Consider the following 26746-nt stretch of genomic DNA (forward strand, 5'->3'; position numbering starts at 1 on the left):
GGTCTTCCAGGGTGTAATGTCTATCCTCCTTGTATAGTTTTGCTTGTCCTTTGAGCTAGTTGGGAGGAGCGAATTGATCAAGATTGGTGCGTTCGCAGTACACAGTTAGCTACGGTTTACTGTTGTGTGTGAACAAGGCCACTGTGTCATGTATGAAGTCCCGAACATCTGCTAGAAAATAAATGTGACCCTGATCCTGTTCTTAAATGGGTTGCAGCCGCAACTGTTAAGCTAGAGTAGGCATCTACTGAGCCAGAAGCCTTGGTAGACTTGTTTCCGTGTGAGCCTTAGTTTTACACCTGGTACATACCATAGGACAGCCGTCCCTAAGCTGGCACCTTTTGGGTGTTACTGGACTCCAACCCTCTTTATCCCTGAACACCGTTTGCAGGGCCTGCTGGGAATTGTAGTTCAGAACATGTGGAGGAGGTCGGTGGGTTGGGAAAGGCTCTCGGATGATTTGTAACGTTTTGAGCTTCATCCTTAGAGAATGAACAGCACTTCTCAAAGTCTGACACGCTTGGATTCTTTTGCTCTTGTTACAGGACTACACACACGAATTTCACAAAACCAAAACCAACTTCCTGGCAGTGCGGGAAAGAGAGAACCTCATGGGTTCGGTGCGGAAGGATATCGAGTAAGTTAGTGCTCTCTGCAGTCGTTAGGGAGCATGGCCTTCACCTAAGCTCCACCAGGGCAGAAAGGACCCAGAGCCCAAGGGTAGAGAATGTTTTTCAGCCTGAGGGCCAACATTGCCTTTCGGGCAGCCTCTTGTTGACCGCAGACCACTGGTGGACAGAGCCAGAGGAGAAAGTGACTGGGACAGTGAAGGTTCGTTTCTACACAGACCCCTCTCCAAGTCAGCAGAGAGGTATGATCGGAGTTCAAGGACACAGTTCCAGCCAGGCAAAAACATTTGAGGAGGATGCAAAGCAGGGCCAGCGAGGGCAAGGCCTAGGGGGAGTTCCAAGGGCCTGATAGAAAGACCTGGGGAGCCACTGGACTCCCAACTCCCATCGCACAGGGAGTTGTGACAATGATCAGGGGCAATGGGAGTTGTAGTCCAGCAACGTCTGGGGTGGCAAGATTGAAGAAGTCTGGTGTTATGGAGTTAGCTTTGAAAGGCAAGGCAGCTCTCTGCTCTTTGTAAGAGACACCAAAGAGGAGCAGGGGGAGAGACGCAGCAAAATTTTCTGTTCCAATAAAACCTAGGCTGACAGAGCATGGAAAAGATAGTTTGCCTCATTCCTAAGAAAAATATGCCCTGGGAATTTCTCTTTTGCTTCCCCAAAGCTGTGCAGGATTTGCCAACAGCGAGAATCGGATCTTTGCTTCATGCAAGGAGCCACTCCCTGCTTGTGTTTTCCCTCCAGCAAATATTTACTTTCCTGGAGGCCACTGCTGTTTTGAACCGAGCTCAGCCTGTGGCTGCCTTCTGTCTGCTAAGAACCGCAGAATAGCCTTTCCCTCCCTCTAGAACAGCAAAAGAAGCACTACGTTGCTGCGATTGGCAACTGGCTTTTTCACAGGGGCTACAATTTGAATTGCCCAAATGGTGGAAGGAGCAGCGAGGCTGACCCTGCCTGTTGATTCACTCCCAGGCAACTTGGTGGCACAGCCAACATTCTGTTCTGCTGGGGCTTGGGGCCTGCAGACACTGTTAGAAACTGAGATATATAAAGGTCAAGGGACCCCTGACCATTAGGTCCAGTTGCGAATGACTCTGGGGTTGCGGCGCTCATCTCGCTTTATTGGCCGAGGGAGCCGGCATACAGCTTCCGGGTCATGTGGCCAGCATGACTAAGCTGCTTCTGGAGAACCAGAGCAGCGCACGGAAACGCCATTTACCTTCCCACCGGAGCGGTACCTATTTATCTACTTGCACTTTGACGTGCTTTCGAACTGCTAGGTGGGCAGGAGCAGGGACCGAGCAACGAGAGCTCACCCCGTCACAGGGATTCGAACCGCCGACCTTCTGATCGGCAAGCCCTAGGCTCTGAGGTTTAACTCACAGCGCCACCCGCGTCCCTGAGATATATAAACTAGGCACCAAATGGCTCCTTGAACCAAGATTACAGTCACCAAAACAGAATGCCTAATTGCCATTTTGTGGCAAGGCGGCTCTAAAGTCCTATTTATCAAATGATGGACTGACTGTGATTGATTACCACTTAAACATCTGACTAGTTCAGATGACAGCCTTGAGCTAGGTTAAGAGCTTTGAGAACTTAAAGAAGAAAAGTCCCTTGATCCAGCGACAGTCCACATTTATACTGGCCTGTTCCAACCTCTTTTTATTAATGGTGACATGGACTATTCATAACGTAGGAATATTCTTCTGTGAGCTGGGCAGTGGGGTGGGGTAAGTGAAGACAAGCTGCAACAATTAACTACAACATGGTTCACTGCTCCTGCAATCTCATTTTGGGGGGACTTTCTACCTTTATCTTCCAGGTCCTACAAAAGCGGGTGTGGCGTCAACAACAGAAGGACAGAGCTTTTCTTAAAGGAACACGAGCACCTTCGGAAGTAAGTCTGTGCTTAGTATCCAATTATTCCTCAAAGAGAACTGGTCGCCACCCACGATACCTCCTGTCATAATCCACTGTTTTCTACATCTAGGGGACGTTTCCAGCAGGGGCGGCTGTGTTAGACTCTCGCAGCCAGAAAAGCCAAGGAGCCCTGTGCCACCTTAAAGCAGTGGTGGGCACTGCCCATTGGGCCTGGTTAGGCAAAAAGCAAGGAGCCCAACAGCAGGTGGCGCCAGAGCCAATGACAGCCAGAGAAAACTAATTCTGGCTTGGTACCTGTCCTCCATCCTGCTGATTTCTATGAGGGACAACGCAGAGACTAAAGAGGAGGAAGATGGCAGGCAGGGCAACCTCCTGGACTGGTTATGAGTAGAAAGGCAGGCAGGTGAGGGGCTGGCTGAGAGCAGGCGCTGGTTGGTGGGGCAAAGTCTCATTCATCCAGATGGACAATGTGACCCGGCTGGCTGGGGTTGATGGGAGCTGTAGTACAAAACAGCTTGAGAGCCACCGGTTGGCAAATGCACCCTTGCTCAAATGTCATTTTTTTACAGTGGTACTTAGCAATGTACAGCTCAGTTGCCTACACAGACTTGCCTTACATTATTTAGAGTATTAGGGGGGGAAAGCAAATCAGTGAAAACACCTTTTAAAAAAAACAACGTGCTGATTTCACTGGGCCTCTGAAGAGCTGCACACACAAATAATGTGCTTCCCAGGGATAGTGATATTATTATTATTATTATTATTATTATTATTATTATTATTTCACTTTTAGATTTTAGGTTTGTTTCTGTCTCTTCCCATTGTGCAGCTTCACTTCCAGTGTGCTCCTTCATTAGGCTTTCATAATTTTATGAAACTGCATTCCTAAAAAAAATCTGCAGGGAAATGTGATAGCAGCAGGATGCTTTCTGCAAAAGCCATAGCAGCATGTGGGCTCTAGGGGGCGCTCTTCCCCTTGAGAAGACCCGTTCTCCAATATCTGCTCCTGGTTTTGTTATTTTCTGTAATCAAAGGTGCATGAAAACCTCTTACAGGAAATGGCTTTTTAAATTTTTGCTTGGTTGTGATAGGCCAAGGAATCTGATAAACCGCGTCTGTGCATCCCTCAATTTCCCCATGGGGCTCTCGCTGGCATTTGCAAAGTTTGGAAGGGCTGAGGGAGGGGCATCCATTGATTTTCACTTGCTGGATGTCTGTTGTGAACAGATAATGGGCAAATGTTGTTAGTTAGGAGTGTCCTGAAGCTTTGAGCACCTTCTGGCTTTGAAATGTCGGTGGAGGAAGGGAGCGTGCAGTGTGGTGTAGTGGGTGGAGCAGGAATAGGGGACCTGCGGGCTATTTGGTGGCTGGTGTTCATTGGGACTGGTGGGGTGTAGGGCAGCGGTAGGCTGGGCGATGGGAAGCAGCAGCATCCTTGCGATCAGTACTTTGCCAAGTTAAAGCCATTTCTGCCCTAAGAGAAACTAGATTCTGTGACCTGCATAAATCATTCTGCATGCTCTATTCCCTAGGGAGGGGAGCCGTGAGCTGCTCAATAGGGCTCCGAAGCACCCCCACCCACCCCTGCACCCCATAATAGCAGCCTCACTCTGTCACCTCTCTGACTACTGAGATTTCAGCAGATAGGCTATGTGTCTTATAAGGACTAGAAACTTCATATTTAAAGGCAAAAGTTCTCAGCAAGCGACATTCTGCACCTGATTCTGCAGCCTGTGGATTTTTACTTCCGTTGTGTTTGAGGAACTTATACACAAATCCCATTGTGACAAATAAGGAGCAACTCCCATTTATCATGGTTTATGGCAATTTCTGTGCCAGATTGATTCCTGGTGCATTGTGGCCCCTCATGCATAATTTGCAGGTATCACAAATTTGCAGGTACAGCACCTGTCAGGCAAGTCCCCAAGGATCCATTTATCTTGAATATTCTTAATAAGAAAGCGCAAGACTTTAAGTGTGTGTGTGTGTGTAGTTGATGGATATGCCGCAAATCTTGACGACTAAAAAAAGACATCTATTCATCACATCTTTTCTAATATGGTTTTTGACCGAAAGCTAATTGAGTTGGCTGCTGAGGCTGATAAAACACTTTCTCAATCCATCTCGTGGAAGACAACCTCCCTTTCCCTTTCCAGGTTGATAGAGGACAGGTAGATTCCCTTCCTCCCTTGAGTTTTAGGAAGTCATCCATCAGTTTCTGGCCAGATGAGAGGAGCAGTCCCTCCCCTCCACTAGAAGTCTAAGAATATGAAAAGATAAGAACTCTGCTGGATCAGGCCAAAGGGGGGGCATCTTAGTCCAGTATCCTGTTTTCACAGTGGCCAACCAGGCATTGTCTATTGTGTGAAACCCACAAGCAGGATTCAAGCACAAAAGCCCTCTCCCCTCCTGCAGTTTCCAGCAACTGTTACAGTGGTACCTCGGGTTACATACACTTCAGGTTACTTACTCTTCAGGTTACAGACTCCCCTAACCCAGAAATAGTGCTTCAGATTAAGAACTTTGCTTCAGGATAAGAACAGAAATCGTGCTTCAACGGCGTGGCAGCAGTGGGAGGCCCCATTAGCTAAAGTGGTGCTTCAGGTTAAGAACAGTTTCAGGTTAAGAACAGACCTCCGGAACAAATTAAGTACTTAACCCGAGGTACCACTGTATCAGCAAGGGATACCCACATGACCTGAAGGTGCTGCTGTGCAATGCCAGGTCAATGATTCATAAGACCACTGCCATCCATGACTTGATCATGGATGGAGGACTTGACCTGGCATGTGTAACAGAGACTTGGTTGGATGAAGCAGATGGGCCTGTCCTTGCCGCCGCTTGTCCACCAGGTTTCTCTTACGCACAGCAACCCAGGTCATGTGGGCGGGGAGGGGGGGTTGCAGTGATTTTTAGGAAGTCATTAGTTTGCACCAGGCGTCCTATTGGGAAGACCCAGTTTTCCGAGGGCATGTTCTGGAAGTTGGGCAATAGGGGCAGTACAAGATTCCTTTTGGTGTACCGACCTCCCCGCTGCACCAAGGATTCCCTGCCCGAGCTGCTTCAGGTTGTGGCGGATGTTCTCCTGGAGACACCTAGCTTGGTTGTCCTAGGGGATTTTAACATCCATGCCAACACGACCTTACAAGGGGCCGCTCGGGACTTCATGGAAAGTATGGCCTCCATGGGGCTGTCCCTGAATAAGTCTGGCCCAACCCATAGCCGCGGACATGCCTTGGACCTGGTGTTTACCTCTATGGATGTTGGTGATCTGACACTAAGTAAAAGCGAAACGAAAGAAGTGCCATGGTCAGATCACTTCCTGGTGCAACTGGACTTCTCTGCGACCCATCCCCTCTGCAGGGAGGTGGGACCAATTCGGATGGTCCGCCCCCTCCACTTAATGGATCCAAATGGTTTCCAGAGAGTGGTAGGGGATGCTTTATCCCATGTTGATGGCCTTTCAGCCGATTCCCTGGTGGCCCACTGGAATGTGGAGTTAACCAGGGCTATTGACTGTTTGGCTCCGAAGCGCCCTCTCCGATTGCATGGAGCCCAGACAGCCCCGTGGTTTTCCACGGATCTGAGGGCAATGAAACAATCGTTGAGACGGCTAGAGTGCCGGTGGCGGATAACTCATTCCGAATCTGACCGGACAGAGGTTAGAGCTCAATGTCGAGCCTACCAAGTGGCGATAGCGACGGCGAAGAAGACTTTCTTCGCCGCCTCTATTGCATCTGCAGAAAACAGCAGCAGGAGACTTTTTCAGGTGGTTCACAATTTAGCGGAACCACCTGCGACATCGGGGCCACATGATCTTCTGCAATGATTTTGCAAAGTTTTTTGCAAATAAAATCGCTCAGATTCGGGAAGAAGTAGACTCCACCGTGGGAGCAGGGCCAGGGCGGGAGAGTGCTAGAGTCCTGTCTAGTCAAGTTGTGTGGGATCAATTCCAATCTGTTACCTCCGAGGATGTGGACAGGCTGCTTGGACGAGTGAAGCCAACCACCTGTCTCCTGGATGCTTGCCCATCCTGGCTTATAAAAGCTAGCCGGGAAGGACTGGGCGATGGGCTTCGTGGGGTGGTGAATGCTTCCCTCCGTGAGGGAGCCTTCCCAGACCCGCTGAAAGAGGCGGTTATTAAACCGCTTCTTAAAAAACCATCTTTAGATGCGGCCACGATGGCCAATTATCGCCCAGTCTCAAATCTTCCATTCTTGGGCAAGGTGATTGAGCGAGTGGTTGCTGAACAACTCCAGGCACGCCTGGAAGAAACGGACCATTTGGATCCCTTCCAGTTGGGATTCAGGCCTCATCATGGGACTGAAACTGCCTTGGTCGCACTGGTTGATGATCTCTGGCGGGCTAGGGACAAAGGTGAGAGCTGTTTCCTAGTTCTGCTGGATCTCTCAGCGGCGTTTGATACCATCGGCCATAACATCCTTCTGGACCATCTTGAGGGGCTGGGAGCTGGGGGCACTGTCATACAGTGGTTCCGCTCCTTCCTCCTGGGCTGTGTTCAGAAAGTGGTGGTGGGGGATGAGTGTTCAGACCCCTGGGCTCTCACTTGTGGGGTGCCTCAGGGTTCTGTCCTCTCCCCCATGCTTTTCAACATTTACATGCAGCCACTGGGAGAGATCATCAGGAGGTTTGGGCTGGGTGTTCATCAGTATGCGGATGATACCCAGCTCTACCTCTCTTTTAAATCAGAACCAGTGAAGGCGGTGAAGGTCCTGTGTGAGTGTCTGGAGGCGGTTGGAGGATGGATGGCGGCTAACAGATTGAGGTTGAATCCTGACAAGACAGAAGTACTGTTTTTGGGGGACAGGAGGCGGGCAGGTGTGGAGGATTCCCTGGTCCTGAATGGGGTAACTGTGCCCCTAAAGGACCAGGTGCGCAGCCTGTGAGTCATTTTGGACTCACAGCTGTCCATGGAGGCACAGGTCAAATCTGTATCCAGGGCAGCTGTTTACCAGCTCCATCTGGTACGTAGGCTGAGACCCTATCTGCCCGCAGACTGTCTCGCCAGAGTGGTGCATGCTCTGGTTATCTCCCGCTTGGACTACTGCAATGCGCTCTACGTGGGGCTACCTTTGAAGGTGACACGGAAACTACAACTAATCCAGACTGCGGCAGCTAGACTGGTGACTGGGAGCGGCCGCCGAGATCATATAACACCAGTCTTGAAAGACCTACATTGGCTCCCAGTACGTTTCCGAGCACAATTCAAAGTGTTGGTGCTGACCTTTAAAGCCCTAAACGGCCTCAGCCCAAAGACCTGAAGGAGCGTCTCCTCCCCCATCGTTCTGCCCGGACACTGAGGTCCAGCTCCGAGGGCCTTCTGGCGGTTCCCTCACTGCGAGAGGCCAAGTTACAGGGAACCAGGCAGAGGGCCTTCTCGGTAGTGGCGCCCGCCCTGTGGAACACCCTCCCATCAGATGTCAAAGTGATAAACAACTACCTGACATTCAGAAGACATCTGAAGGCAGCCCTGTTCAGGGAAGTTTTTAATATGTGACATTTTAGTGTATTTTTCATCTTTGTTGGAAGCCGCCCAGAGTGGCTGGGGAAACCCAGCCAGATGGGCGGGGTACAAATAATAAATTTTTTATTATTATTATTATTATTATTATTATTATTATTATTATTATTATTTGTAAGCATCGCTGTCTCCAGCTCTGGAGGCAGAGCAAAGCCATCCTGGCTGGCAGCCATCAAAAGCCCTCACTGAGTTTGTCTAATCCTCTTTTCAAGCCATCCAAGTTGACCACCGTCACAGCCTCCTGCAGGAGCGAGTTCCATAGGTTAACGATGCCTTGTGTGAAGACGGACTTTCTTTTATCTGTTCTGAGTCTTCCAACATTCATCCCCAAGTTCTAGTGTTATGAGAAAAGGAGGAAACTCTTCTCTATCCAGACTCTCTTTAACTTCTCATGTGGCCAGCTTGAATACTTTAGCTTTGACCTGGGGATCCAGGCACTCCTCTCTTTCCTCACGGCCCAGCCCCACCTCCTTCCTCTGCTTAATTGACGCGGACGTTTGCGGCACTCTGGGTGAGTGGCTTGTCAGGATCGATGCAGCTCTGGCCCTGCTGCTACGGGACTGGAGGGTTTTTCTGGCCGGAAAGCCTTGCGCTCCTAATGCAATTTCCTTTTTGAGAGTGGGGCTCTCTAGCCCGGAGCAGAGAGAGAGAGAGGCAGCAGCTGTACTGCGGCAGCTTTAATGGTGGGGATTTGCAACCTTGCATCATCCCAAGAGTATTTTGCCTGTAGCTCGGTGGGCATTTTGCCTATTTTATTATCATCGTTTAAAAAAATGTAATATCCAAGGCTTTGAGGCTAGAGTGCTTATAGCATGCTTGCATTCTTTGAAACTATATAGAAGATACCTTGTGGTTACTGATTCCTCAGCTGTAGTTTTCCCTACCTACCCTATTGCCAGCTGGATTGTACCCTTCCAAGGTCCGGCCCTCTTTCATTTTCCCCACGGGATGTTTTCAAGCAGTGCTTCTCCATCTCACGGAAGGGCCAAGGGGCCCTTCAGCACCATTCGATTTAGACAGGCCAGGTGGAGGGATCGGAAAACCCCACTGACGCCTGTGCAAGCCTTGATATGTGTCGACGGATTCTCTGCTCTGTTGTTTCTGCCTTTGCAAAGGAAACCGCTGGGCAGCTTCCACTCAGGAGCTTACCTTACCGGTAGCCACAGATTAATGGGCTCCTTTCCAAACACACAGGGTTGTTTTGCAACTGTTCTTGAAGCCCGTAAATATTCATTTCCATTTATTAGACATATTAGTCGTTTGTCACCCAAATGTCTCCGAGCATCTTACAACAAAAGAAAGATATACAATACATAGTACCATGGGGGGAAAGTTGGAGGGGGGGGGGGGAAATCATGTAATACATTAATATTTCATATAACATGACACCTATTTTTTAAAAAATAGTGAAATAATAAACAAAGCAATACAGTCATACCTCGGGATAAATATGCTTCAGGATAAGTATTTTCGGGTTTCACTCCATGGTGACCCGGAAGTAATGGCTCCGTTACTTCCAGGTTTCGCCGCTTGCGCATGTGCAGATGGTCAAAATGACGTCATGCGCGGAAGCGGTGAAACGTGACCCGCGCAAGTGCAGACACGCAGTCACGTCTTACGTTCTATTCAGGATGCGAACGGGGCTCCGGAACGGTACTCTGGTACTCAGGTACCACTGTACTCAGATCCACTAATTAACAAATAAACAAAACCTCAACCCCTCCCTAGACCCAAAATCATTCACAGTGAACCAGCAATTTTCCCCCTTTAACCTCCCCACCCCACCCAGGAGTCTGGGGTCAAGGCCAGCTATTATAAATCCGTGTCCTCCAGGGATGGGCCCTGCAGGAGGGAGTAGTAGCAAAGCGGGAAGATGGTAACAAAAGATTTAGCTGCTGATGGGGGTGCAGATGTCAAGGCTGACTGTTCCAAATCTGGGGTGGGTGGGAGGGAGCAGGGTCCTCGGGATGTATACAGGCAACTCCCATATTGCACGCACAACCACTGAGGCATATGCCGTCTTCGGCCCCAGAAGAAGTTGGGGCAGATCATCTGCTTTGCATGCAGAAGGTCCCAGGTTCAATCCCTAGCATGCCCAGGTAATGCTGGGAGAGAGACTCCTTCTTGAATCCTTGAAGAGCTGCTGCCAGTCAGTGTAGTCCTTGCTGAGCTAGATGGGCCAACGGACCGACTTCGTTTCAGGCAGCTTCCAATGTTCCTATTTAAATTAGCCTTTAGTTCATACCCATGAGGACTGGGGTCTTGCTCTATGTTACAGGAAGGACCAAAGCTCAGTTGGCAGAGCATCTGCTTTGCATGCAGAAAGTCGCAGGTTCAATCCCCAGGGGCATCTCCAGTAGGGCTGGGGAAAGGCTCCTCCCTGAATCCCAGGAGAGCTGCTGCCAGTCAGTGTTGACAGTATTGAGCTAGAGGGACCAGTGGCTTGACGTGCTGCCTTGGGCTGGTGGGAGCCATAGTCCAGAACATCTGGAGGGCACCCAGTTAAGTAAGGTCAAGTTAGAGCCTTAAGCATTACACCTGGCACTCCAGACTGCTCTCTGAAACAAGTGGGTCACCCCAGAAATTGTGGCTTTGGAAGGGACCCCCGGGGGTCATCCAGTCCAACCCCCTGCAATGCAGGAATCTAGCAGAGCGTTAGGGGACGCAGGTGGCGCTGTGGGTTAAAGCCTCAGCGCCTAGGGCTTGCCGATCGAAAGGTCGGCGGTTCGAATCCCTGCGGCGGGGTGCGCTCCCGCTGCTCGGTCCCAGCGCCTGCCAACCTAGCAGTTCGAAAGCACCTCCGGGTGCAAGTAGATAAATAGGGACCGCTTACCAGCGGGAAGGTAAACGGCGTTTCCGTGTGCGGCTCTGGCTCGCCAGAGCAGCAATGTCACGCTGGCCACGTGACCCGGAAGTGTCTCCGGACAGCGCTGGCCCCTGGCCTCTTAAGTGAGATGGGCGCACAACCCCAGAGTCTGTCAAGACTGGCCCGTACGGGCAGGGGTACCTTTACCTTTACCTTTAGCAGAGCGTCCCTGACAGGTGGCCATCCAACCCCTGTTTGGAAACCTCTGCTGAAGGAGAGTCCATCCCCCCCCCCCCTTTTGAGGCAGCCCGTTCCGCAGTTGAGTTGGAATCCGAATGTTTGTTTGCATTAGGGATGCCCAGGCAGAGATGCTCCTCTGCCCAGGCTACGTATGAGTAATAAGTGAAGCAGCTCCTGGGTTTCCTTGATGACCAGCTCTGCAAAGCACCTCTCCCTTTCCCTGCCCCACTTTCCCCGGCTAATACCCTTTTTAGGCAAGCAGAGTAAATAATTCATCCATTTGTGTGGTTCTCCTTTCTCTCCCCCCCCCCACGGCCTTCCCTCCTGTAGCGGGTGAGGCTTTCCATCAAATGGAGGCACAGGGCTGGGTGATGAATGGACAGGCTTCAGCTGCTCATCCTGCAAAGTGCTGGGCTAAGAGGAAATGAGTTTGTCAGCTCAGCACTCACTTCTGTGTGTGTGTGTGTGTGTTTTTGGAGAGTGTAGCCCTGAGAGCTTCTGAAGCTTAATGGCTTATGGGGGGGAGGAGTAATTTCCTAAATCAGCACTGAAGGCATTCATTTGTATATGTAAAGTGTGTTTTTTTCTGGGGGGCAGTATAGAATACCAAGGATGGTTAAAGGCTGCCTTCTCTCCATGAAGACCTGGTTTACCTCTGAAGGGTGGAAGCTCTTGGCGTCAGGCCTTGCTATATGGCCTTCCCTGAATGCCTGCAGTTCTGCTCCCCCCACACGGAAAAGGTTCAGAAAAGGGCAGCCCAATGTGTTCAGGGTGTTGAGGAGCAACTCCCCTATGAAAGAAGCCAACTTGGATGGCTCTAAAAGAGGATTGGACTTATACATGGAGGGTAAGGTAAAGGTAAAGGGACCCCTGACCATTAGGTCCAGTTGTGACTGACTCTGGGGTTGCGGCGCTCATCTCGCTTTATTGGCCGAGGGAGCCGGCGTACAGCTTCCGGGTCATGTGGCCAGCATGACTAAGCCGCTTCTGGCGAACCAGAGCAGCACACGAATACACCGTTTACCTTCCCGCCGGAGTGTTACCTATTTATCTACTTGCACTTTTATGTGCTTTCGAACTGCTAGGTTGGCAGGAGCAGGGACCGAGCTACGGGAGCTCACCCCGTCGCGGGGTTCGAACCGCCAACCTTCCGATCGGCAAGTCCTAGGCTTTGTGGTTTAACCCACAGCGCCACCCGCGTCCCTATACATGGAGGGAAAATAACAACTATTATTATTATTACTATTACTATTTTATTTTACTTTTTATATGCCACCCATAAGACTGGGTTGCCTCAGCCACTGTGGGTGGCTCGCAGCAAAATATGAAAAGCACAATAAAACATCAAACATTAAAAACATTTTCATAGCTATCTGGCGGGCCGCTGTGGAAACAAGATGTTGGACTAGACGGGCCGTTGGCCTGATCCATCAGGCTCTTCTTATCTTTTTATCTTACAACATTTGGGCACTGGTGTCTCTTAAAGTAAAGGCGAGTCAAGGGAGAGCGTTCCACAAACGGGGAGCCACCACTAAAAAGGCCCTGTCACAGGTCAGTGGCCGTCTAGCAGAGCATGGCTTAGAAGCATGGCCCACCATTGAAAGCAGGAAGCTGGTCTGGGGAGGCTGGCCCAGTAAGGCAGCAGAGGCAAGCAGTGGGATAACTTAGGGACCTGGTTCTCCACAGGCAGCACAGATGCCCCATCAGGTCTGCTGGTCCTTGAGGGCTTATTCCAGGGTTTAGCTTTCCTAGGCAGTAGCCATGTGGAATATACATTGGTATAGTGAGGGTTTTTTAGCCATCCATGCCCATTGCGTACAGGAACCAGCAGGAAGCGACGTCTACTGATTCTGCTCCTCTCCACCACTGTTGTGAAGGGTAGCAGAGGAGAAAGTCCAGGGTGAGCCCCCTTGGTGGGGTGGGGGGCCCTGGCAGATGCCCTGCCATATTGAGCGGTGGGGCCACCCCCCCCCCACTCCCTGTCTCCCCCCTCAGAGTTCCCATTTATGGAAACAATGGCTGTGATGGAGGAGCACAGTTACATAACGGAGCCAGGCAGGTCCTTGAACAGCTTAATTAGGGTTTTTCTGCGTGCCTGTGAGTGTGTGCGCGGGATGCTCCAAGGGGCAGAGGAGCTCTCCTGGGCTTCCTTATTATTACCATTGTTGTTGGTATTTATAAATAACCAGCATGAAAGGCAGATGCGGTAGAGAGAGTGGGCTTGCTTGAGCATCATTAGTACAGATAACAGCCGGTCTTTTATGTCTGTACGTGCATTTCTTTCATCTGTTTTCCCTGGCAAGGGATTTACTCTCTCTCTCTATATATATATATATTAAAATCAGAGCACAAGAGCTAGTACAGCAGTTTTACATATATATAGAGAGAGAGAGAGCGCGCGCACTCTCATGCACGCAGAATAACTCGTACAGCAGTTTTCTCTTTATATATACTGGCAACTCCCCGTTTGCATATGGGTTGCGTTCCTGGTCATTGCAAATGTCCTCACAGAATGTTTTTGTGGGGAAGGAAGGGAAAGGAGAATGTTAGCCGGTTTGAGACTCCTGAAGGGGAGTGAAAGGCGGGATATCAAATCCCAACTCTTCTTCTTCTTCAGCCCATTCCGCCACCTTGCGGGGCCACAAGTGGTGTGCATGTAGCAGTCACACATAAATTGGACGTATGCAGAATGGTCTCTGCTTTTATATCAGAACACAAGAACTCGTGCAGCAGTTTTCTGTGTATATACTAGAACACAAGAACTCATAGAACTGTTTTCTCTCCCCTCCCTCCCCATATATATATATCTGAGCACAATAACTTAAACAGCAATTTTCAGCAATTGAGACCTGAGGTTCCACCTTTAGCCCAAAAAGCATTTTGGGGACCCACTTTTTTGTTGTTAATTGTTTATTTGTACAGTGATCGTGCTGTGGCTTTGACCCGCTGCAACCCAGTAGTTCAGGAGTTGAGAAATCTCCCCCCCCCCAAGGGCCGCATTCCTTCCTGAGCAACCTTCTGGGGGAAGCAGCGGGTGCAGATTCTGTACACCCTCCTCTCTCTATTCTCAACCCAGGAGGCATGACCATAGTTCAAGGACACTTTTCCCAGCCAGGCAGAAGCAGTCATGGGAGGATGTGAAGCAGGGCCAGGGAGGGGTGTGGTCTTGGGGAAGGAGGCGTGGCTGGGAAGGAGGCGTGGCTGGGGAGATTCCCGAGGGCCACCTAAAGAGGCCCAGGCTTGAGGGTCCCTACTTGCAGATTCTGACCAGTGCTGTCTGGGGCTGATGGGAGTTGCAGTGCAAAACACCCAGAGAGCATTAGGTCTGCAAAGGCTGGTACAATCCTATTATATTCTTCCCTGTCTGATTCTTACGACTGCCAGTTCATAAGGACGAAAAGCGCCTGGTCACCACGCTCTTTAACATTTGCTCTATTAGATTTTTATCGTATTTTGTGTATTCCAAGCCCCAATTCACGGGCAGAGCAAGGGTAATAGAGGGTGGGTGCAGACTAATCTGGTTATACCCTTGGCTTTCCTTTTGGTTGGCAGTTTGTGTCAGAGGAGGTGAGCTTCCAGCCAGTGGAGGGGAGAGAAATGGCATTGTTGCAAGACTTCCTTGGAGTGGCGTTCCAGGGCAAGCATCCCTAATGGCAATAAATATTTATTTATTTGCTTGATCGTAAATCCACAGCAATGGGACACGGGTGGCGCTGTGGTCTAAGCCACAGAGCCTAGGACTTGCCGATCAGAAGGTCGGCGGTTTGAATCCCCGCGACGGGGTGAGCTCCCGTTGCTCTGTCCCTGCTCCTGCCAACCTAGCAGTTTCAAAGCACGTCATGTGCAAGTAGATAAATAGGTACTGCTCCAGCAGGAAGGTAAACCGTGTTTCTGTGCGCTGCTCTGGTTCACCAGAAGCGGCTTAGTCATGCTGGCCACATGACTCGGAAGCTGTCTGTGGACAAATGTCGGCTCCCTCGGCCAGTAAAGCGAGATGAGCGCCGCCACCCCAGAGTTGTCTGCGACTGGACCTGATGGTCAGGGGTCCCTTTACCTTTAAACCCACAGGAAATGCGCATTGTTTAGACCAGGTGTGGCAGACCTCAGCCTTGCAGGGTACACTTTGTTCATTAGTTACTGGAACCCTGGCGTTGACAGAGTGAGGTGTGCAAGATTGGAGCTCAGGAGGCAGCACCTTCTACCAAGACAAACCATTGTTCCATCAAACTTAGCTTTGCCCACACTGGCTGGCAGTGACTCTCCGGGGTGTCAGTCAGAGATTGCCCTCCACCCTTCCTATGTTTGAACCCAGGATCTTCTTCACGCAGATCAGGTATTCTGCCAATGGGCTCTAAATTTTATGGAATACGTAAATAAACGGAGTGTAGGGTTCACAGGCACCTCCCATGCACAGGAGTCTGGCTGCACTTTGCCCAAAATACCTTTATCCTTATGGCGCTTCTGCCTCCAACCCACCCACCCTTGGTCCTGCCAGCAGAGTCTGCAAAGGGCTCCAACTGGATGAGGAGTCTCCACTTGCCGGATTGCAACGTAGCTTTTAAGAGCTCCGATAAAAGAAGCCCAGTTTGGCACTTCTGAATCTCTCACTCAGCTAGGAAGATCGCTAAATAAAGCTGCCGTCCTATCCTACCTGTTCTCTCCCAGATGGGCAAAGTGCTTCTCTTTCTCTCTTTCTCCCCCGTTTTCTCTCTCTCTGCAGAGTTTTGAATCACCCTGGTGCTTTGCTATTTTTGATGCTCCGGTGGCTTGAACCAAAATATACTCTTCTATAAAAAATAAATTAAGTGTAGGAAAGCAAGAAGGGCTACTGTTGGAACTGCAGAACACACACATTCTTCTCCAGCTGCTTCCCCGTTGGATTTCTTTCTTGCTTTGTTTCTTGTAACTTGGAAAGGATGCAATAAGGCGAATGTTCCTTGAAGCTTTGGCAGGATGACTTGTGTCTTTATGAACGTTCTGCTTGCGGTGTGGTGAGGTCACGGTGCTCACTCCTTGCACGGAGGAAAGGATTCACAGCTGGATGTTGGAGAACTCTCCCTTTGCATGCAGGGCGTTCTAGGTTCAGTCCCCAACAGCATCTCCAAGTAGGGCTCGGAATGCCCCTCTTTGAAACCCAGGAGATCTGCTGCCAGCCAGGGAAGGCAGTACTGAGCTAGATGGCCCAGTGGTTTGACTCGGCAGAAAACAACTTCCTCTGCTCCTGTTTAAACCATCTCTTTATTTCGAATCATGAGGACTAGCATCATGATTCTAGGGAAAGGGCCGCAGCACAGTGGCAGAGCATCACCTTTGCATGCAGAAGGTTCCAAGTTCAATCCCCAACGGCATCTCAAGGTAGGGCTGGGGCAGAACCCTGTTTCAGATTCTGGAGAGCTCCCAGTTAATGCTGACAATACTGAGCTAGATGGACCCGAGAGCCGACTCAGCATAGGACAACTGCCTGTTTAAATCAGTCCTTAATTCAGAACGCTTAGGGGGCTTCCTGGGTTCCTATTTCAGTCCTTTATTCAGAGCCATGTTGTCTTTGTCCATGGAGTTTTCTTGGCAGGGATACTGGAGTGGCTTGCCGGTTCCTCCTCCAGGTGGATCACGTTTGGTCAAAACTCTCCACTATGACCTGTTCATCTTGGGTGCCCTGCTCGGCATAGTTCATAGCTTCTCTGAGTTCTTCAAGCCCCTTCGCCACGTCAAGCCCCTTCGCCACGGAATTGCCGGAAAGATTGCCGGAAGAAATATCAACAACCTCAGATATGCAGATGACACAACCTTGATGGCAGAAAGTGAGGAGGAATTAAAGAGCCTTTTATTGAGGGTGAAAGAGGAGATATGGTCTGAAGCTCAACATCAAAAAAACGAAGATCATGGCTACTGGTCCCATCACCTCCTGGCAAATAGAAGGGGAAGAAATGGAGGCAGTGAGAGATTTTACTTTCTTGGGCTCCATGATCACTGCAGATGGTGACAGCAGCCACGAAATTAAAAGACGCCTGCTTCTTGGGAGAAGGGCAATGACAGGCCTAGACAGCATCTTGAGAAGTAGAGACATCACCTTGCCAACAAAGGTCCGTATAGTTAAAGCTATGGTTTTCCCAGTAGTGATGTATGGAAGTGAGAGCTGGACCATAAAGAAGGCTGATCGCCGAAGAATTGATGCTTTTGAATTATGGTGCTGGAGGAGACTCTTGAGAGTCCCATGGACTGCAAGAAGATCAAACCTCTCCATTCTGAAGGAAATCAGCCCTGAGTGCTCACTGGAAGGACAGATTGTGAAGCTGAGGCTCCAGTACTTTGGCCACCTCATGAGAAGAGAAGACTCCCTGGAGAAGACCCTGATGTTGGGAAAGATGGAGGGCACAAGGAGAAGGGGGCGACAGAGGACGAGATGGTTGGATAGTGTTTTCGAGGTTACCAGCATGAGTCTGACCAAGCTGCGGGGGGCAGTGGAGGACAGGAGTGCCTGGCGTTCTCTGGTCCATGGGGTCACGAAGAGTCGGACACGACTAAACGACTAAACAGCATTCAGAGCCATGAGGACTAGAATCTTTGTTTCTTTTCAGTCAGTTCAGACAGTCCTGAGCCTGGTGGACCAGTGGTCAGAGTCTCAATAAGGCAGGCTTCCTATGTTCCTTCCCCTGGTGAGGATGGCTCTTGGCTATTTTTAAAAAAAGTTCCAGCATCCAGATCTTATTAATATTCACCTTTGAAGTGTATGTACCACTTGCCTCTGCCGCCTCTTGCCCAAGCCTGGAATCTGATATCAGTCTGACAGTGCTTTCATTTTAAAAAAACAAAACCCAACCAAAACAAGAGAGAAAAGTAAGTTTCTGATCCTTAGTAGATAGTTGTTTACTCCATGCTTTAATTTAAAAAGAGAGAGAGAAGCAAATCAGTAAAAGCTGGATTTTCAGATCCTTAGTCATTGAGCAAATGTGCCTACTTTGTTTTGCATAACTCTGCTGAGATGCTTAATTTGTTCCTGTTTTGCTAATCACAGGGAAGGAGGGGCAAAGGCCAGCCATTTAGCACCTTCCTAAGTGTGCTTCTAAACCTGATCTCCCCCTCCCTGGAGGATGAGAATTGCCTTAGGCAGGATGTTTTGTTTTGGAAGCATCTGATTCTGTGGGGAAGGAGTGGTTGGAAGGAGGCATGACTTAGGTGAAATGCTCTGGAATGGCTCTTTTCAGTGTTTACTTCTGCTGGTGCGGCATAATGGATGAGTCCAACTTCTTCTGGGCTCTGGGTATGTGCTGGTTACTGAGGCATCTGTGCCTGCGTTGACATTCTTGTTTGAATATTATTGGATGCACCTTAGCAGATTTATTTTGCAAGTTAAACTTAAATTTTATTTCACAGAATTATTATACCAATTATTTTTTTAAAAAATAATTACAATTAGGTTGTTATAACCCATCCTGGGGCCTGCTGGTGAACGGCGGGTAATAAATTTAATTATTGCTATTATTATTATTGCCCCTATGAGGTTTAGGCTGCATGTGTGTGTCAATGCCTCTATCTCTATACATGCATATTTATATTTTAATTAAAAGCAGAGGGCAAAATTGTGTCTATTCGCGCAGAAGAGCTCTCATTCCTAATGGCAGACTGACATTTTCCCATCATGCTCACGATAGCATCCTTAACGCCCCCCCATGCCTTCTTTTGATTAACATTCAGTCTGATAAGAATATTTTCCTTTTTTTAAGCCTCCCTTAAAACTTTCTCTCTTCTTAGTTTGTCTTAACGAAGGCCTCAGTGCCTCCCCCCTCCCCGTTTCCTTTGAATTATTCTTAATTACAAATCTCTCTTTTTTATGTGGGTGGGTGTCCCTATAGAGCTCCTCAACGGTGGTTCCTTTCCAGCAGATTTCTCTGGCTCAGAGCTTTGCAAGGCTGTGAAAAAGCTGAAATGGGTAAGAGTGGGGGTGAGAGAGAAGCTTTGCATAGTCCATTAGTGAATTACCGGAATTTGTTCTGACAGATGTGGTTGGTGGTAATGACTTACATTAATGCCCGCCCAGTTTTGTTTTTAAGTTCATTTATCCCGGTTCCTGGGGGAATCTGCTGCAATTACATGGGAGAGTCAGACTCTCCAGGAACTGGCCTTCCAGGGAGGAGGGAGGAAGGATCCTGGCTTTGGCAGCTCCAGGGAGCAGGCAGATAGGCTAGCCTGGGCCCATCTCCCCACCCCCAAGGAGAGTGCATAGTCTCCCCCTTCTTCTTACACACAGGGAATCGTGGAATCAGAGAACTGTAGAGTTGCAAGGGACACCCAAAGCGTCATCTAGTCCAACTCTCTGCATTGCAGGAGTCACAGCTTAAATGCAATAAACTTCCCTTTCGCAGAGGATGAAGAGGTAGTGCTGAGTCCCTGTAAAACAGAGCTGTTGCTTTGGAAGACCAGTGGAGATGCTTACATCACTCCCCCCCCCCAAGCACAGCCCTTTTAAAATCTGTTTTTGGGGGGGTTATTGTTTTTATTTTTATTATGTATTTTGTGGTTTTATATTTTGATTTTATTCTGTGAACTGCCCTGAGACCTCTGGGTATAGGGCGGTATATAAATTCAATGAATGAATGAATGAAACCTGGTGCCCTCCAGATGTTTTGGACCACAACTCCCAAACATCTGGAGGGCACCAGCTTGAGTAGGCCGGCTTAGAGTAAGGTTACCAGACGTCCCCATTTTCCAGGATTTACAAATCAGTCCCCATACAAAATCCATTGAAGTTGAAAAGTGTCCCCGGATTCATTGGAAAAAATCTGGTAACCTTAGCTTAGAGTGACCTCTGCACCAACGCTAATCGCCATCCCTGTCTTAACTGGAGGACTTGAAGTGGCTTTGCATTTTGGGATGGGGCCTGTCCCCCCAAATCCTATAGGACCCCTCCTTACCCCCTGCCACCCAGTGCATCTCTGTTCATGTTGAATGGTTCATGGAATGATAGAGGGCCTTCTCGGTGGTGGCACCCGCCCTGTGGAATGCCCTCCCACCAGATGTCAAAGAGAAGAACAACTATCAGACTTTTAGAAGACATCTGAAGGCAGCCCTGTTCAGGGAAGCTTTTAATGTTTGATGTATTATGGTATTTTAAAATTTCGTTGGAAGCCGCCCAGAGTGGCTAGGGAAGCCCAGCCAGCTGGGTGGGGTATTATTAATAATAATAATAATTGAATCTTAGAGTTGGAAGGGTCTCCTTCTGAGCTTTCGCCAGCCTGACTTTCTCCCTGCAACTTCCCCTTTCTTCCATTTCTTATATAGTGGTACCTCGGGTTAAGTGCTTAATTCGTTCCGGAGGTCCGCTCTTAATGTGAAACTGTTCTTAACCTGAAGCACCGCTTTAGCTAATGGGGCTTCCTGCTGCTGCTGTGCTGCCGGAGCACGATTTCTGTTCTCATCCTGAAGCAAAGTTCTTAACCCAAGGTAATATTTCTGGGTTAGCGGAGTCTGTAACCCGAAATGTATGTAACCCGAGGTACCACTGTACATGCCTTCCTTAACTCTCAGGTCTTTTATAAGCTCCTTATGCAGCCACACCGGTTTCCTTAGATGCTTCCCACTTTTCTTTCTCGTTGGTATTATCTGCATTTGGACCTTTAATATTTCTCCTTACAGAAACGCCTATTTCTTGAACTCCCTTCTCACTGAATATTTCTGACCACGGGATCACACCCAGGAGCTTCTTCAGCTTTTCGAAACCGGCCTTCTTAAATTCCAGAGTGCATGTTTCTCTTGCCTCTGTATCCTGAAACCCAGGAGAACACGAGCACTGCCTCCCAAGTTTCTGAGCACTCCATCAGTCAGTTCCTCCCTATTGGTGAGGACCAGGTCCAAGATAGATGATTCCCCTTGTTGGTTTTTCCAGCTTCTAGGAAATGAAATTGTCAGCGATGCAGTGGAGGAACTCTTGGCAGAGTTTGAGTCCCAACAGATATTGGGGAAGTTGAAGTCCCCCATGATTGCTATTTCTCTCCTTTTTTAATGTTTGGTAATCTGCTCTCATAAGGCATCATCCAAGGCTTCAGTCTGGCTTGGTGGTCTATAGCAGTAAGGTCACTGTTGTTTCTCTCTCCTACAATTTTTACCCTTATACACTCAATCTCCTTTTCGTGCTCCAGGTCATGTATTTCTTCACAAATGTACACATCCATTATATACAACGCCACTCCTCCTCCCTTCCTGTTTGGTCTATTCCTTTTGAACAGGTTATACCCCTCAATTCCTACATTCCAGTCATGAGTCTCATCCCACCAGGTTTCAGTACAGTGGTACCTCGGGTTACATATGCTTCAGGTTACATACGCTTCAGGTTACAGACTCTGCTAACCCAGAAATAGTACCTCGGGTTAAGAACTTTGCTTCAGGATGAGAACAGAAATCGTCCTCTGGCTGCGTGGCAGCAGCTGTAGGCCGCATTAGCTAAAGTGGTGCTTCAGGTTAAGAACAGTTTCAGGTTAAGAATGGACCTCCCGAACGAATTAAGTTCTTAACCTGAGGTACCACTGTAATGTATTTGGCCTTTTCAGTAATGTATTTCAGGTCGTATTTGCCATCCTGTGCTAAGAGCTCAAATTCATCTTGTTTCCCATACTCTGTGCATTTGTGTAGAGACAGCTGAAACCATGAGTCGTTCCCTCCAGCTGCTGCCTTCCTGTAGTTTCTTTCCCTTTAGCAGGTTTCTGGAGCACCACCTCAATTTCCTGTGCATCAGTGAAGCTATTATCCCCAGTGCCAGGTTGCACGGTTCGATCCCTGCAAGCGGCTCCTTTATTCTTAAGCACAGTTCTTTTTCCATCTTAGTTCTCCTTTGTGGCCTTCTGCTTGGGCAGGAGAGAAGCGCTCCCCTCCATCTGCTCTCCAAATGGAAGTGGCTCAGCCTTGAAAGCAGCCTTTCATCTCCAGCCGTTAGCAGCTCTGTAACTTCCCTTCTGCAGATCATGGGCTCTGCCTTCGTTGTGCTGCATAGAAACATCCTCACTCAAAGCCGTACATTCCAACAACACGTAAATGAGGATTGTCGCTGGTCGGCTCTGTGGATATTTTGGGCGATGGGATGATGTATCACTTACATTGTTTCAGGAGTCGCAGCACTAAGCCCTGGAGCTCTGATGGCCCCAAGGACATGCCCACACCAGCTGGTGGCACCAGGCAATAACGGGGGGCAAAGTGTATTTCTTCACCCCACACATTCAATTTCTGAAAGAGAGATAACATTATTTCAGAGACCACGGGGTTACAGTTAATGTACTTGTCACTTTCTTGCTCCACCCAGTGTGTGAGGATGAGAGTGGGAGCATCCTCTGTTCATAGGGTTCCTGGCTGGACTATCTTCCTTCAAGCATCCGAGCTGGAGCGGTGGTCTGGGGCTTGGGTGCGTCCAGGAATCTCCGCAGGCAGGCTTGGCAGAATCTCTGCTGGCAAGTGCTCTCCCTGTTGCAGGAACAGCAGGATAGAACTGCAAGCTTAATAAATGAACCACGGCTGCAAAGGATTGAAATGAGGTGCGGCCTTGTCAGAGCTCATGGTGAGCGGACTGAGAATGGACGAGGTCCGTCACGCTTCGGGGACACATTGGCAGCCAGGTAAAAACGCACAGGATGCAGAACGGGGCTAGAGAAGGGCATGGCTTGTGGAGAGTTTCAAGGGCCAGACAGAGTGAACTGGAGGGCTATAGTTGATTGGTGCCAGCTGAAAAGGGAACATGAGTCTAAGAGGTCTAACTTAGGGCTGTCATATGTCTAGAATTTCCTGGACATATCTGGGATTTGTCCATCAGAAACAAATGTCTTGGAAACAAAAAATGTCCAGGAAAACAAGTGTTGATTTTTTTGCAGATTATTTTGCAACTTTTGTGTCCGGGTTTTCACTTTTTGAAATATGGCAACCCTGTCGAACTCATTGAAGGGTCTGGAAACCAAGCCTTGGTAGGGATGGTTGAGGGAGCTGGGTATGTTCTCCTTGGAGAAGAGAAGACTGAGAGGTGATATGAGAGCCAAACATCAGAAGGGCTGTCACATGGGAGATGGAGCAAGCTTGCTTTCTGCTGCTCCAGAGGGAAGGATCCAAACCGAAAGGAGATTCCGACTAAACATTAGGAAGAACCGTGTGATGGTAAAAGCCAGACAAACTCAGAAGGTGATGGCCTCTTCTTCAAAGGATGTTTTTAAACAGGTTAGACTGCCACCTGCCAGGGATTCTTTAGCTGTGATTCCTGCATGGCGAGGGGTTGGACTAGATGACTTGGGGGGGTCCCTTCAAACCCTATGATTCCATGAGACAGTTCTTCGGGAATTCCTTTTCAAAGCCACGATTGACTGTAAACAAGGTGCTTTGTGTTGGGTCATCTTTCTTGGAAGACGCCGGCTGCTGCTGTTCTTGGATCCGGGCCATTAGCTTGCATCAGCATCTTTATACGCCATCCCTTTCCAAGAGGCGTGTTGTTGTTGTTTTAAAAAATGTTTCTGTCAGCTCTCCATCTGTCTTGCCAGGTAAAAGAAGGAGGAGGAGGGTGGGGAGGGGTAAGTTGCATGTTTGGAGCACATGGCAAATCCATTCCTTATCAGTCCATTTTTAGCTGTTTTAGAAGGTCTGGCCCTTAGCAATTTCCAGAATGCAAAAAGAGCCCTGCTGAATCAGGCCAAAGGCCCACCATCCTGTTCTCACAGTGGCCAGCCAGGTGCCTCTTCTGGGAAACCGACAAGCAGGATCTGGGCCCAAGAGCAACTCTCCCCTCCTGTGGTTTCCAGTCTTGAGAAATTGCTGCTTCAGACTGTGAAGACGGAGCATAGCTGCCATGCTTAGTAGCCATTGACAGCTTGAATTTATCTAGTCCTCTCTTAAAGCCAGGACGCGGGTGGCGCTGTGGGTTAAACCACAGAGCCTCTTGGGCTTGCTGATCAGAAGGTCGGCGGTTCGAATCCCCACGACGGGGTGAGCTCCTGTAGCTTGGTCCCTGCTCCTGCCAACCTAGCAGTTCGAAAGCATGTCAAAATGCAAGTAGATAAATAGGTACCACTCTGGCGGGAAGGTAAATGGCGTTTCTGTGTGCTGCTCTGGTTCGCCAGAAGGGGCTTAGTCATGCTGGCCACATGACCCGGAAGCTGTACATCGGCTTCCTCAGCCAATAAAGCAAGATGAGCGCCGCAACCCCAGAGTCGGCCACGACTGGACCTAATGGTCAGGGGTCCCTTTACCTTTACCTCTTAAAGCCATCCATGGTGGTGGTCCTCGCTGCCCCCCGCAGGAGTGAGCTCCATAGTCTAGCTTTGTGCTTTTCCTCGGAAAAGTTCAAGCCGCAAACTCTCCTTGGAAGGTTTTGGAAAACGGCCCGGATTTCCTCGCTCTCCCCCACCCACTGCCCTGTTGCCTTTTGAAAATATAAACCCAGCTTTCTTGACGCTGCTGCTAATTACTCCATTAGTGCATATGGGGCTTGTTTATTTCTCTTGATCTTAAAACAATGCGGGTGCCTACCGAGAAGGCCTCTCTCTGGGGCTGTGTCACCAGCCCCGTGTACTTTGCAAAAGCATTTCAGCTCCAGATCAAACGGAGCACGTGATGCGTCTCCCGTGGCACCTGGAAATCTAGGTCTGCCATTAGTTGTCTGAAATGTTAAGAATTCTAGAGTTGGACGGGAACCCCAAGGGTCATGTAGTCCACCTGCAGTGCAACCCCCCCCCCTCAAATGCTTCTGTTTTGAGAATCTCGATCAAAAAATGTGTGGTCATGTAGACGAGGCCCAAGCCTGTGAACTTTGCCCATCCATTTTGAAGCACTCCACTTTAAAATTCATGGAGAATCCTGGAAGCTGTAGTTTGTTGTGGATCCTGGGAATTGTGGTGCTGTGAGGTTAACGAACCGCCGTCCCCAGGATTCCTTGGGGGAAGCCATGACTGTTAAAGTGGTGTAACAAGAGTGCTTTAAACATGCCTACCTTCTTCATGCAAAGTAGGTGCTCTTCCACTCAGCTACCTCTTATGCTGCGTCCAGCTAGCTGTGTGTTGTCTACACTGACTGGCAGCAGCTCTCTGGGGTTCCAAACAGAGGAAGGTCACCTAATCTTCATTTTAGCTGGAGAGAATCCGTTCCGCAATTCTCTTCGTCTAGCGGTTTTTTCGTCTTGCGAAGCAAGCCCATTGACGGCTTAGCAGATTAGCGCTATTAGTGGTTTAGCGGCTTTTAGCGGCTTAGCGGATAAGCGGCTTAGCAGCTTAGAAAAAAGGGGGGAGGGGAAAAAACCCGCAGGAACTCGCAAGACATTTTCGTCTTGGGAAGCAAGCCCATAGGAAATTCGTTTTGCGAAGCACCTCGAAAACGGAAAACTCTTTCGTCTAGCAAGTTTTCCGTCTTGCGAGGCATTCGTCTTGCGGGGCACCACTGTATGTGGGTGTTCACATGGTTGGACCCTAACCGCCTGTTTCTGTATTGGGGAGACACTTTCAGAACAGTAACTCATACAGAGAGGCAATGTTGTCTTTTTTCTGTATCATACCGTCCTTGATTTATTTTCTGTATTATTATTATTTTGTGACCCCTTTTCTATGCGTTTCCATGATATTACTCAGGGGTGCCATGCATTCCAAAGTAGGAATCTGTTGGGTTTCTCCCCCCCCCCCCCGCCTCTCCACTCCTCCGTTCCACTCCTTAAATTAGATAAAATGTGGGCATCTTGCTTTGGCATCTGCTCCCTGCAAGGGGTTTAAATATATTTTGAGAAAATATGGGGCAGGTGGGAAGGGGGGGGACGGGGACTCTGCAAAAAGTTATGTTGCCTTAGGGAAGCGTTCTGCTAAATGTGGAAATCCATGCGCTGAGATAGGGAGGGGTGGCGGCAGCGAGGGGAAACTTTTTGTAAAACTTATCAAATGAGCAGATTCTCTCTCTCTCCTTCTCTGCAAGCTGGAGGCGGAATCCTGCTCTCGGGGGGCTCGCGGGCTCTTTCTCGGAGCTCAGCAGCAGGCTGAAATCAGCAGGCAAGCTGTTGCAGAGTTTGGGGTCTGGGGAGGAAGAAAACGTTGTACCCGGGTCCTGCTTGTGGGCTTCTCATTGGGGGCACCTGGTTGGCCACTGTGAGATCTGGACGCTGGACTAGATGAGCCCCCTTTGGCCTGATGTGGTGTAGTGGTTAAGAGCGGTAGTCTCGTAATCTAGGGAACCGGGTTCGCGTCTCCGCTCCTCCACATGCAGCTGCCAGTCACACTTCTTTGAAGGGCCAGTCACACTTCTTTGAAGTCTCTCAGCCCCACTCACCTCACAGAGTGTTTTTGTGGGGGAGGAAGGGAAAGGAGATTGTTAGCCGCTTTGAGACTCTTTAAAGGGAGTGAAAGGCGGGATATCAAATCCAAACTCTTCTTCATCTTCTTCTGATCCAGCAGGCCCCTACATTCATACCAACTTGAACCCTTCCTGTGGCAGTAGCAGTCAGGCCATATCAAATTGTGCACTGTATCCTGCGTTGCCATTCATGCAACTCACATAGGGGGAGATTCCTTGTAGTTTTTCCAGCATTTCTGGTCAAGCAGGCGATTTTTAACACTTCGAACACTGGAAGACAAAATCTGAGATACCTTTTGATAGATTGGGTCAGCCTTGTATGGTTGATGGCCCCTGCAGACCGTTTGACAAAGC

At 49.2% G+C, this 26746-nt stretch overlaps 1 protein-coding gene across 3 annotated transcripts in view; it reads left to right on the plus strand.

Moving 5' to 3' along the window:
• Positions 1 to 26746, plus strand: part of GOSR1 (golgi SNAP receptor complex member 1) — a 50733-nt gene that overhangs the window by 8850 nt on the left and 15137 nt on the right. For all 3 annotated transcript variants that reach the window (XM_079955874.1, XM_079955875.1, XM_079955876.1), the window contains exons 5-6: positions 546 to 637; positions 2455 to 2529. In XM_079955874.1, the coding sequence (XP_079812000.1) occupies positions 546 to 637; positions 2455 to 2529 (167 nt within the window). The remainder of the gene's footprint in view (positions 1 to 545; positions 638 to 2454; positions 2530 to 26746) is intronic.

The sequence above is a fragment of the Podarcis cretensis genome (genome assembly GCF_951804945.1).
Source record: "Podarcis cretensis genome assembly, chromosome: 15".
Lineage (NCBI taxonomy): Eukaryota > Metazoa > Chordata > Lepidosauria > Squamata > Lacertidae > Podarcis > Podarcis cretensis.